Source organism: Atheta coriaria, unplaced genomic scaffold, assembly GCF_025399875.1.
Source record: "Atheta coriaria isolate IRGN ID8LTWV9N9 unplaced genomic scaffold, Caltech_Dcor_3.1 hic_scaffold_4_pilon, whole genome shotgun sequence".
Classification (NCBI taxonomy): domain Eukaryota; kingdom Metazoa; phylum Arthropoda; class Insecta; order Coleoptera; family Staphylinidae; genus Dalotia; species Dalotia coriaria.
This window is the reverse complement of record NW_027045446.1, coordinates 7074277-7086699: the sequence shown is the minus strand read 5'-3', so window position 1 is coordinate 7086699 and position 12423 is coordinate 7074277. Positions and strand designations below refer to the sequence as shown.

The following is a 12423-nucleotide window of genomic DNA, read 5'->3' as shown; positions in this document are numbered from 1 at the left end:
AATTGTTCGCGACGATCCAATACGGTGGACGATTTCACGCCATAAACTGCATTCTCAACACGCTACACTCAATGTAATACCCCTCGAAAAAAAAACCTAATTGAAAATACCTCAAATACAAATTGCTAAGATGACTCAAATAACACAATTTAATTCTGTAACAAACACGCCTTGGTGTAATTAGATTTATGGTGTTTTTTGTCTGTGAGAGTGCCAATGGATTAATTAGAAATCCATCCACTATCTCAACGTTTGGAACCGCTTGGAAGTTTTGCGAGTCACGAGTGGACCTAATTATAGTAATTTAATAATAGTCACTGAGACACATTAACGCGTAGTGCACTTTGCTGTACTTTCCATTACTGCACAAGCGATTGTTGGAAACAGTGATGGTTAATTCTTCGTTTTTTCTGGAATAGCTTTCTATGTTTGCACAGGGACATCTGGTGGTTGACATTTGAGTAGGGATATAATATCTAACGTCATGGGACTGCCACACGAGTTATTATGAGTCTCTTTGTGTTGACACAACTTGAGTTAAAGCACTAGAGTGGTAAGTAAGTCAACTAAATAAATGCCTGACATAAAACTAATGTAGTTAAATATTGATTTTTTTAGATTACAATCACGTGAAACGTTTTGTATGTACTTAATTGTAATCTATTTGGGTTCTCTACAATTCACCCTGTTTTTATTCTCGTTAAGCTTTTTATTCCCTTATAATACAGTTGTTATTCATGCAACTCCATAAGCTTACTTTACATCTGCGTACAATTTCTTTTTTTATTCCATTCTGACCCTAATTGCACTGAGAGTTTCTGGTGAAAAATACAATACTTGTGGCAATTATGCTATTCTTTTATTCGTCCTTAACGCAGGCAAATCTTTTTTTCATTGCAATATCTTCTTCTTAGACTTAAAATAAAAAATACCCGAAATGTTAATTGGCTTTTTTTCTTTTTTCTGGCAGTAAATTAAACAGAAATTGCTAAATTATTAAAGAAAGAAAACAAACAAGTATCGCGCTCTAATTAGCCACAAATTAAGTTCAACTTATAACGAAATAAAATAATCTTTTAATGTTTCATGAGCACATCCGATACTGGGAATTAAATTGAACTTGTAGATCCCAAACTAGTTAATTAAGTTTAAAGCAACTTGAGCTCAAATCAATAACCCATCTCTGACATGATTCTATTTAAGGATAACGACTGTTTGACCAGTTTTGCTCCTGGATTATGGTCAACCGAACAACGTATCGTCCCAAAACACTAACTATTAAGTAAATTCTGCATCCTTTGCATAAATTTAATTCCGACGGTTGCCTTCCCGACTGGTAATTACCCGAAATCGACATTTCCACATTCGGGGAAGTCGAGATGTCGCGCAATGTGCTTTCGAGAAATAAATCGCAACATTTTCAACATCCTACACTAATTTGCACACCGCACTGATTCATCTGACAGTATCTGGCCGGCACTAATTAATTAGATACATAAAGAGGCAATTACTGGCCGAGTGAACATGTAATTATTAAAATCACTGACTGTCGATTACACATTGGCTGGTCTGGTGATTACGGTAATTTCGGTTGATGTTTGCGCGCCGTATTCGGTCGTGTTTGGGAAATGCACGCGCATGTTTCCACATGTTTGCGATTCAATAAAAGCGTAACACTTGTAGCGAGTCGAGCAGCGGGTGGATGCGGTGATGGTGGTGGTAAAAGGCAGGAAGGAAGAGTTGAATATTATTTTCATGCTTCATCGAGCGAGGAAGTCGGCGGCGGTGGTTTCAACTCTCGGTTCGAACGCACAGGTTTATTGTGGTTGTTTTCCTGAGGCGTTAGCGAGACGAGAGACGTGGGGGGCTTGTTCTTGTGAGCAGACAGACGCAAGATTGAAAAATGCGTTCGATCGAAAGGAAACGACTAGCAGATGTTACATCTCGCAGGAGAAGACAAGTTGATACATTAGGATAATAGTGAAAAAGGTTTGAAACAAAATTTTATAATGCTGATTTTTTTCTTGTGGAATATAATAATAAAATACTGAGTTATAGTCGTTTTTTATTTACTGGATTTTTATTCATTATGACGGGCACTATGATATGATTTTAAAACATTGGTAGAAATCTGATTTATGTTCCCTTGATACCCTCCTATTTTCAGTTTTCCATCGGATTCCTTTGTTCATAGGGAATTTTTTACGTTCTATGTTTATGTTTATGTTTTTTCCCTGTTTATTTTTTTTATTTCTATTGTGCGTTTATGCGTTTTTCCTTTTCTTTTACGTCCCAAAAGTCAAAAATTCAATGCTGCGAAAAACATTAAATCCCTGCTTATTTTCCCCTCAACGTTGACGCTGATGCCCGTTCGCCCCGTTTACGCCTATTATTACCGTCTTCCCGCGCTGGTTTTCTACGTTTTTTATGCCGTAATCCTTCCACTGTTTTATTTCCGCCTACGGGTTTTATTTGGACTTATTTGAATCGATTTAAACGCCGCTTTCCTGCATCGCGCGCCGCGTTTTTCTTACTAGGTACTTCGAAGCAATTCAATAAAATAGAAATAAAGAAAGCGAACGAAATCGTAAAATGAAGTGGATGCCACTTACAAGTCGGCTAATAAGTAGTCGATCGAGAGCTTTGCCTACAATATTCGACACAATAAAGACCAAAGCTTAATCTCGATGAAAGGACAATATAATAAAACAACAAACTGTGACAGTTTTATTTGTTTTTGTTTGTATTTGCTTACAACACAATTTACAGTTTGAATTAAACAACATTTTTAAAACAAACTAAAAAATGAACTTTATAAATTGAGTTTTCTTAACAACGAAATAGTTGATACCTAATTTAATATACATTATGTAGGTATATTATTTTAATAATGCCAAAAAATGGAAATATTCACTGGATTTTAAATTTCGTAACCAATCAATTATCGTTTTGTAGAATAATGTATTTTAACGAAGCTCTTCCAACAACTACTTAAAATCAACCCTCAACGAAACAAGATTTTCGTGGAAACTGGTCCTCCATGCACACTCCTTCATCTTTAGCAGAAAACTTATGTTCTAAAGCTGGGTCCAAGCAACGAATACGCAAAGTTTTCTTAAGTTTCTAATTTTGGTATGAGTGCCACAATTTTCCGCTGCTTTGCCACGCGCCGTCGGAAAAGACGCCGCGCGCTGAAAATTCAAAAGATAACGAAGGGAGTATCACCGTCGCATTTGCATTACTAGGGTAGTTAACAAGGTCGATCCTATTAACTTTCCACCGGTGCTGACATTCGAGAGCACCGCATTGAGATTCACGACTTCTTGGTTATTTTCGGTTATTTTATCGATTATTTTTATAAAAATGAAAATAATTTTTCTTTTAATTGGAGATTTAAAAATTGTGTTTAGAAATGTGGAATATACTATATTTTGCTTTAATTTTATTGAAACAGGTTTTATTTATTTGGTTTGTTTTGATGTTTGGCTCCAAAATTTATACCCTTCTCAAAGTGCGCCGCCTGGTCGTTACTGCGCGTTATGTATGAAAAGTTTCCTTTTAAGCGCTTTGGCTTGCAAGGGCGAAAGAATCCTGCGTTCGGCGGCGGCTGAATTCAATTATCGCAAATGGACGCAAACCGCACTAATTCGGCACAGCATTCAACAACAAATTGATTATGGCTGCGTGCGTTTGGTATACGTGAGCGTGGGTATGTGTGAACTTTGTATCTCTAAAAAACCTCCCCGCAACAAATGTATGCTAATTCATTTAAAAATACAATCCAATATTTATTTGCTTCGAATTGTTTTCCGCCCACGTTAGTTTCATCAAAAAAATGTCAAATATTTGTTACTGGCAGGCTTTTTTTGCTTTAACGCTTTGTTTACCGTTTGGCGCCTCCTGCCACGTGCATGTATTTTTTGCAAATCCTAAAAATTTAATTTCGTTCTTTTTGCCGCGCTACGTTTTGTGCTTTTCCTCTTATTTTTCCTATTTCGACACGTCGACCGCAAATCTGTTGGTGGCACCTGTACTCATAAAAAACGACTTTCACGCCGCCTCTGCCGCCGCCGAACGGAAGAAATCCACCCAAAAGCTTGTACATTTAAGGGGTACCTTTACGAAGCAACGTCACCACATAAAAAACAGGAACCGAAAAAAGCTTGCGCACACCCAACTCACATTTACATTGAGTCAATTTTTCGCAGGAAATTAAAGAAGCGACAAGCAGTAAACACAATCATAGAAAACGAAATAAAATAAATACACCCGGTGTGTTCCTTTTTTCTCTATGTAATCTAATGTTATTAAATATGATGCAATAAGCAAACACGTAGCGTACTGGATTTTATTTAAATTTATAAACGCAAAGCGGAAAATGGAAAATGAAAGAACGTCACAAAAAGCGTTGATAAATGACGAGCGTTTTCATTTTGCATTAAAATGTGATGAAGAAAATTTAGAAGCAAAAAAATACATTGGTGAAATTTAATCACAACTTGCTTTTTCATCGCAACCACGCAACCAATTTTTTGTTGTTGAAAACTTACACAAAGCATTTCCTTTGTGCGTTGCGCTGGGTGAAAAGTTGATTTTTGATCAAATGCGAACACCATTTTAAATCAAAACTCGCAGTGCAATCGAACCAGAATCACTCGGATTTAATTAAATCCGAACAATTGCCATTCGACCTCCACCGATTGCGGAAAAGCGTCGGCTGTGTGCACAGATATAAAACATGTGCGGAGATATATGGAAAGCAAACGAAAACGGGGCGGTGAATGCGGTGCATTCATTGTCTTCGCAATTTGTACACACATCTCCGCATTCCAAACAAATGAAAATAAATTGTTTGTTTACTATGTTGGCAAACAAATCATTTCGCCAATATTCATTTGTTTACTCCAAAACGCCGTTTTCGTTTCCACAAAGATTTTATCTTTTTCTTTCTTACTTTCTTGATAAAATGATATAATAATAAGAATTTATATGGAAAATTTTAAATTAAAACGCATTGCATTTTTAGTTTTCAAATTTTAGATTCAAACTCATCAAAAATAAAAATAAAAGAGAACCCAAAATTCTCGCTATACAAAATAGAAGGGAATATTCGGTGAAAAACCTGTAACTAGCTTGTTATAACTAATGACTTTCATTTGCGTGGGACGCTGTGCGATTCGCCGAAGCGTAAAACAATAAATAATCAAACTAGTTTTTCACATTGTTAATAGACATTGCATTTTTTGCTCAAATTACTTTTTTTCGAAAATAATTGACAAAATATATTGAAAAATATTTCCCGTAGAAAATTTCTACCCCTATTCATACTTATCCTAATAAACTCACACTCTGTGAGTTTCCAAAGCAACTTTGAATTCAACTCCAGCTATGATTCAAACTCCAGCTTTACCGACGGCGGCCTTTTTTACCCGTAACGCGCCGCGAGAAAAACTCCAGTGCTCGCAGGCATAATAGACGCGACGGCAGCCGGGAAACGAGGGAAAAACGACGCAAAAAGTCCTCTTGCCTTTGTGCGCGTCGCGAGTGGCGCACGCGGAAAATATCCGCGAGAACTCCATGTGGCAAACACGCCAGCAGCGCGATAGCAGAAAAGATTCGCAGGTTTGTCTTGAATGCACGATTGCGAATGTGTGCGGCCCGCTGCTCGCGTTGAATGTGTGCCTCATTATTGCGCTCTATTTTCACTCGCTTCCCGGCGTTTTGTCTCCATATTTCACTTTCTACGCGGCGCCAGGTCGTGTTTTTACCCCTATGTTCTTTGTCAGACAGTGATATGACGGTATTTTTAATAAGCGCGAATTTATGCTTGCACTTACCATGCAATCAGAGGACCGCCGGGTTTTTCGTCTCGCTGAAGTCTGCGCTTGACGACGATTTAGATATGCTGACTTTCTCGTGGAATAAAGTCCGAATCACTCGGGTACTTTTTTATTTCACTTTAAATCACTTCCCAAATCGAACGCGAATCAGATTCAAGCACACGTGATGTTTTAATTGGGTTTAATTTGTTGTAATTGAATAAATAAGTGATAACTGGTTAAAGTTGAGCTAAAGTTGAAAGTTTGACAAACTTTCGCAGCGTGCGCGGTTTGTTGTTGTTGATGTACTGCGGTGAGTGTTTACAGTTGGAATATTTATCTGGTATAATTTTTGTTTGGTTGTTTGTTATACAGAGACAAGACTGGGCAATTAAGTGAGGATGGGTGAGAATATTAAAAGGTGTGTGTGTGCGAGCGTGCGCGCGGTGCCGGACGACGAACCGTTTGAACGCTATGCCCAGTGTGGACTGACGCGGCGTCGCGACGCCGCCAACCGCCACGCCGCCGCTCGGATGCTGCGCGCACGCTCGCTCGCTATTTTCATAACGCGTGCATACACTCACGCAATATGTGTCGGTGGGGGGATGCAAAAACAAGTAGAACATCAAGGTACATCAAAAAAACCTCTAAAGGAAACATATTCACTTCTATTTTATAACTACCATGAACTATATAATAAAACCTTAATAATAAAATAGAAAATGTTATATAATAACTTAGTATATTAAAAATATGTTTTCTTTAAAACAAGTCTAATAAAAAAAATCAAAAAATGTATTAAACATTTTATATTTTTCTATATTTTCTATATTTTTTGCTTCAAAAAACACAACAAAAAATAAATTTGTTAATTAATTATGGAGCCGACCAAAATTGCGACATGGAGAACACGCAAACTGCTTGTATAATTATCAATAATATGCCGCTATTGTGTGTACTATATAATGCACGTATAGAAATCATGTTGCAACATTACTATTTCCACGGTAGTGAATTTGGGAGTTAGAAGGCAAACATTTATTTGTGTGCACCGAGCAAGGTACTACAGTATGCAACCAAATGCAATACATTCACTACAGCATGTGTTACCAAAGTTCGTCATCCGGTAGCAAACATCTACTAAAGTGATGTTTACAATTTGTATATAAATCCATAAATGCGGGTTTCACACCTTGGGGTTTTACTCCGGAACAAGCAATTGCAAAGAGAAGATTTGAAAAGTAACAAATCTGTAAAATTTGTGGCAGAAAACACTCTGTATCTTTCGAACAAAATGAGAGATTTGGAAATAATTATTATTGTATTGGATTTAAAAAGATCCGTAACGACATCATTTTCTACATGACGACATTTTCTACAATTGGCAAAGCTTCCTATGACAAACACCCTGTATGTCCTACCTTCCTCCAATGCCTGTCGTATACAATTTTAACCAGCGGTGTTTTTATAGTTCAGAAAAAACTTTTTTTTAATGATTTGAATCATTAATAATTAGTTTTTAATTTTATAACTAAAATTAATGTTTAATAAAACATAAGTTTTCCATTTTTAATTGATAAACGCAAACCAAAACATAATTTGCAATGCACCGGCGTCGCTTCAATTACTCGGTTGTTGTTTCAACTAATACAAACGCAAACATTATTGTTATTCAATTATCAGCAGTCGCCTGGCAGGCCGCATTGGTTATTAGTTGTAACAATATTATAGTTTCCGCAAAATACAATCTCATAAAATTTGCACTAATACTCCAATTTTTAAATAATAACTAAATCCAACAATATCCATATTCAAATAGTAGATATACTTAAGCAAATTTATAATTTTTCTGTAAATTATTAATAGAATCTAAAATCCATAACCGAAACTATAAATAACTCTAGTTTGTTTGATGCTCATGATGGGGAACGACAGTGTAAACTGTGAAAGTGACTGTTATGCAAACGACATCGTCGGGGATTGTCGAGGGTGTTGCTCGTAGGGGTGAATCTTTATTGTTCACTGATCCGGCTCGATAATTATAACCGAATAACCTCGAACGAGTGCTGGAACTTTGATTGTTCGAGCGGACGCCGATCGCTTACGCCTTGCTAATCTCTTGCAAAACTCACCCCTTAAAACCCAACTAAGCATTTTAACCCGTTTGCATATGTTTCATATAAAACAAAATATACAAATCGTCGATAACATAATTTCATTTTAACCTTTTTGGATTAAATTTTTTTTATCTCTGCGGAGAAACTCGATAGATCAATAATTAGAAAAACAAAAACACGAGGAATGTCCACTCACGCTAACGAGTTTCCACCATAAATCCAAATTATATTAAGGAACAAATTCGGGAGAACTTAATATACTTAATAACACTAGTGTGGAGGTCGCGTGCGCGCACAACTTTGCAAAGTTGTTAGCGAACGCACGAACATGCTCACGTCTCAAAGGACGACGCAGAAGACGTCTCTTGCCTCCCTCAAGACGCCCCACAAGTTTCAAACAAAAGAGCTCGCTTGCACACGAACGTTCCAAGTAAAACAATGCCATTATACGCCATTATGTGTCTCACGATTGCGAAGAACCACCAAGAATCGATGCTAAGAAATTTAAAGCGATAAATTATTTACGAAATTGATTTTGTAAACTAGTAGGAAAAAGGTAAAACTCAAAAATTTCACTGATGCGGTTATATCAGGTTAGTGATGATAAAATGTGGGTTTTAATGCTGGGCGACGCGTTTTCCGCATGTTTGGCCACATCGTCGACACGAGCGAGAAGTACTACTCTGGTGCGCAGGATGGTTGCGAGGCGGTCGATGGGGGTGGGCTTTGACAAGTGAGCTGTGTATCTCCTTTTCGCTCGCGCGCCGCACCGGTGAACCATGATGATGATGGGCGCAGGCACGGCCGGCTTCTAATCGAACAGACGGCGGCAGCCAAGCGGGAGCATCGCGTGCGGCCGGCGAAGGACGAAGGACTCTGCATCACGCTTCGCTTCGCCGGACCGCTCCTTTCGGCGCAGAGGCAACTCTAACCGGAGGATGTGAATTACCTCTTTTATAAGCAATTCGAGAGTAGTCAAATTCAAATGGGTAATCCATTTAAACTCCATTGCAGTATACCGAAGCAAACTTGAATTGGGTATAAAAAATTGTATTTTTTGAATCCAACCCTGCAAAAGCAAGAATTCAGTGAAATAATTACATTTGTGCTACGGAGAAAAGAAAACAGTCCGAGAAGGAGCAAGAAATGTTGAAGACTCAGACGATTCGTGGCACATGTTGTATGCTGTTAATTGCCGGTCATTACTCAACAATTTACCAACATTGCCAGAACAAATCGCATGCTATATATATCCGAAACAACTAAGTATTCTGGTCATTGTTCAAACCAAATTACATATCAATATTTATATCATAAAATTAGAATTGATGAATGATTATGAGCATATTTATAGTTTATTGTGGCTATTATGGTCATGTACTGTATGAGTTGGTCTTTTTGCGTTGTCAAAACTTGACTCTCTCGGTCTACGAACGGCCAGTTCGCCCCAACTGAAAGCAAAACCGTGTACGCATCATTATTGCATGATTTAGGACCTAGTCGCCGGGGTTATCATTGCATCCCTATCTCAATTGTTCTTTTTCACTTTGCTACCATGCAACGCAACAGTGCAATTATATGCACGGCAACAGTTTTCAGCTTACTGATGACATTTTCCGGGTTATAGTTTGTGAAATACAAAACAACGTTTTTTAAACTTTTGTAAATTGTAGCCACAAATTTTAAATTTTTATTTATTAAACAAAGTGCATCACTTTTTACGAATATTTTTATTGTAGGTAAGTAGCGTTATCAGTGATAACAGGTGAGGTAACAACGGATTTATTTTTGTACTTGCACGTCGCCCGTCTGCACACTTGATTTGTGCTGATAACAAATGTATAATCATTGTGACTGTATATAAATACATGTATTTTTTAAATTTTATTATGCCAACCTGCAACCACTTAATAAAATTGCAGTAATTTTTACTTCCATTTTGTTTTGTTTTAAATAAAATGTTTGACATTGCTGGTCGATATGAATATTACAAGAGTGAAAATTGTGACGCGTTTTTTAAAACAACTGGTACGTTATTTACACTCAATATTTTATTATTTATATATTTCTTTATTTAGTTATTTATTTGGTTATGTTTATTTAGTCCCAGAAGCTAAATCAATAGCTAATCTACAAGCTCAAATTGATATAGTTCAACATGGAAAGTCCGGGGTTTACGAACTGACTCACACTTTGCCCAATAAAACGATTCAAACTGTTTTCAAGTTAGGTGTACCATTCTTGGATGAAGTACCTACGGGCAATGTTTTTCAGGTAATTGCTTTAAATACGTATTTTCTATATTCTGCTATATGGTTATGAGCATATCCATAGAGAAATGATATTAATAATAGATTTAGAAGTTCGTGCAAAGTTTGTTAAATTTGTTAGGTTGCAAAGTTTTCGCGCTACTATATAAGTAAAATTTTCCATCAAGATAATTCCCTAAAGGAATTTAGAAATCTATTGGGAATACTAGGTCTATAATTATTATGTTATTACGTGTTTTTTATAATTATTTATTGTGAGTTTTTTGTTTTTGTAGAGTGTAGCAACTTTGGATGGGAATATTTTGAGAATTAAATCTACATTCAATGGAGAAGATTATGGTGGACGTGATTTGGAGTTTAGTAAAGAGGGTTTGACAGTTGTAAGTATATTTAAAAAATAATTGATTATAATGAATAACTTTTAAATATTATTTATTGTAGACAATTCTGGTTCCTCATTTTACACCGCTCAAAGCAGTTCGTTATTATAAACGTTTGATTTAATATCAAATATCTGCTAATCAACTTATATGTTAATATGTTTATGTTTAATTGTAATTAATGCAACTATATAGCAATGTTAATACCAGATAAGTGATGAATTTAGTAGACTTATATTAGATAATAAATAAATACAAAAAAACATATAAATAAACTGACTAAATTGAAGATATTAGTATATTTACTCAAACTGTACCCGTCTAAATTGCAGGGCATTGATATTACATAACACGTACTTAAAATTTCATCTGTATTTTTATTGAGTCACATGACATGAATTATTTTATGATGAAGGTAACCTTGTTAAGTTTTAAGGTGACCGTGATATGCAATTATATTCAAAGATTTAGAAAATTGATAAAAATTTTACTCACTAAATGAGTAATATAAAAATATTTCTGGATTTGGCTATATACAAATACGTTCTGAGTGTACGAGTAGTACCTCCTAAGGCAAACAAGTAATATTTATTTAATTAATCAATTTTATACTTAAAGTTTTGTATGCGTTGTGGATACAAAGTTTTAAGTAAACTATAAGCTGTCAGAAGCTCCAAAAACGCATAACAACAGAAGAAAGTTTAGAAGATTCAGGAAACTTCAGTAAGTGTTTGCTATCACTTCCAGATTTGTGGTATGTTTAAGTACATACCTATTATACTTAAATCTTGTAATTTAGGTTTACACATTTTTTATATTATTATTTAATGCACACAACGACTATATAATCACAAGTCAAATGTAAACTTTACTTATTATTTATTTACTTAAAATCATTTTATGCCAGTGATATAAAAAAAATTAAACACTGGATGGTCTAGTGTTTTTTTCACTTCTTGTAAAAACGTTTGCATACAGCAGGAGTCATTACGGAGGAAATACTCTGAAATATATAAATATTAATGAGTAAACTATGGAATAAACATAAATTAATTATACATACAACAATAACTTCGCTACCGGTGAATTCATAAACGCGTTCACCGATGTAGTTACCATCCTTGTTGGACTTGATAATAAGTTTATTACCATCAATTGAAGGAGTGCTCTGAAAACACCAATTATTTCAGCATTCAATAGGTACTCGAAATTTATATTTTGAATAACTCACGTCAAGTTCCAAGCCATTTGGCATTTTGTCCTTGAACTCTTGTCCCATCTGGCATTCAACAGTGTTCACCTTACCGGTGTAGTGGGTGTTCAAGGTAACCTTAGAACCCGCAACAATCACCTCAAGAGTGCATGGGGTGGTCTCTGATTTCTCAGCAAATTCAGCCGAAACTACACCAAAACCACCAAAATTAAATTTAATCTGAATGAATATAATTATTACTTGTATATTTACCTCCAACACCGGCATAGAAATCCTTGCCGTTTTCTTGTTTGGTGAATTCGTATTTACCAGCGACGATCGACATGTTGATATATTTGAAAAATATATAAGTATTAAAGATCACAAACGCAAATACCTGCCAAAAAGTGAACTAAACTAAAATCAACATCAGCCGACTATAAATACACACTTCTGCTTTAATTAACTGGCGTTTTTATCGCTGGCGGTGATAACGCAACTGTTTACTTTGCACTTTGACAGTTAGGTACCTACTCCAATATTGTCGGCTCTATTGGACTTACGTAACATTCAATCAAATCAAAATATTTTTATTCTTTTTGTTTGTCGCTTTGATTGTAGAGTGACGTGTCCGCCGACGATGAA

General features: G+C 35.9%; 3 protein-coding genes across 3 annotated transcripts in view; 1 reads left to right on the top strand and 2 right to left on the bottom strand.

The window, feature by feature from the left end:
- The window catches only part of LOC135790230 (poly(rC)-binding protein 3-like), a 49677-nt gene extending 43423 nt beyond the window's left edge, over positions 1–6254 (bottom strand). The window contains exon 1 of the mRNA XM_065300323.1: positions 5838–6254. The gene's annotated coding sequence lies outside the window, so the exon portion shown is untranslated. The remainder of the gene's footprint in view (positions 1–5837) is intronic.
- A 3559-nt stretch (positions 6255–9813) lies between these two features.
- Positions 9814–10875, top strand: LOC135790338 (uncharacterized). The gene is made up of 4 exons (XM_065300533.1): positions 9814–9964; positions 10041–10210; positions 10482–10586; positions 10648–10875. Exons 1-4 carry the CDS (start codon positions 9895–9897, stop codon positions 10708–10710), a joined length of 408 nt encoding a protein of 135 aa, XP_065156605.1. The 5' UTR covers positions 9814–9894; the 3' UTR covers positions 10711–10875.
- Positions 10876–11448: 573 nt separating this feature from the next.
- On the bottom strand, positions 11449–12211 carry LOC135790339 (sodium/calcium exchanger regulatory protein 1-like). Its single transcript, XM_065300534.1, has 4 exons — positions 12052–12211; positions 11818–11987; positions 11650–11754; positions 11449–11589 (listed from the first exon to the last, which is right to left on the bottom strand). Exons 1-4 carry the CDS (start codon positions 12122–12124, stop codon positions 11536–11538), a joined length of 402 nt encoding a protein of 133 aa, XP_065156606.1. The 5' UTR covers positions 12125–12211; the 3' UTR covers positions 11449–11535.
- Between the last annotated feature and the right edge of the window lie 212 nt (positions 12212–12423).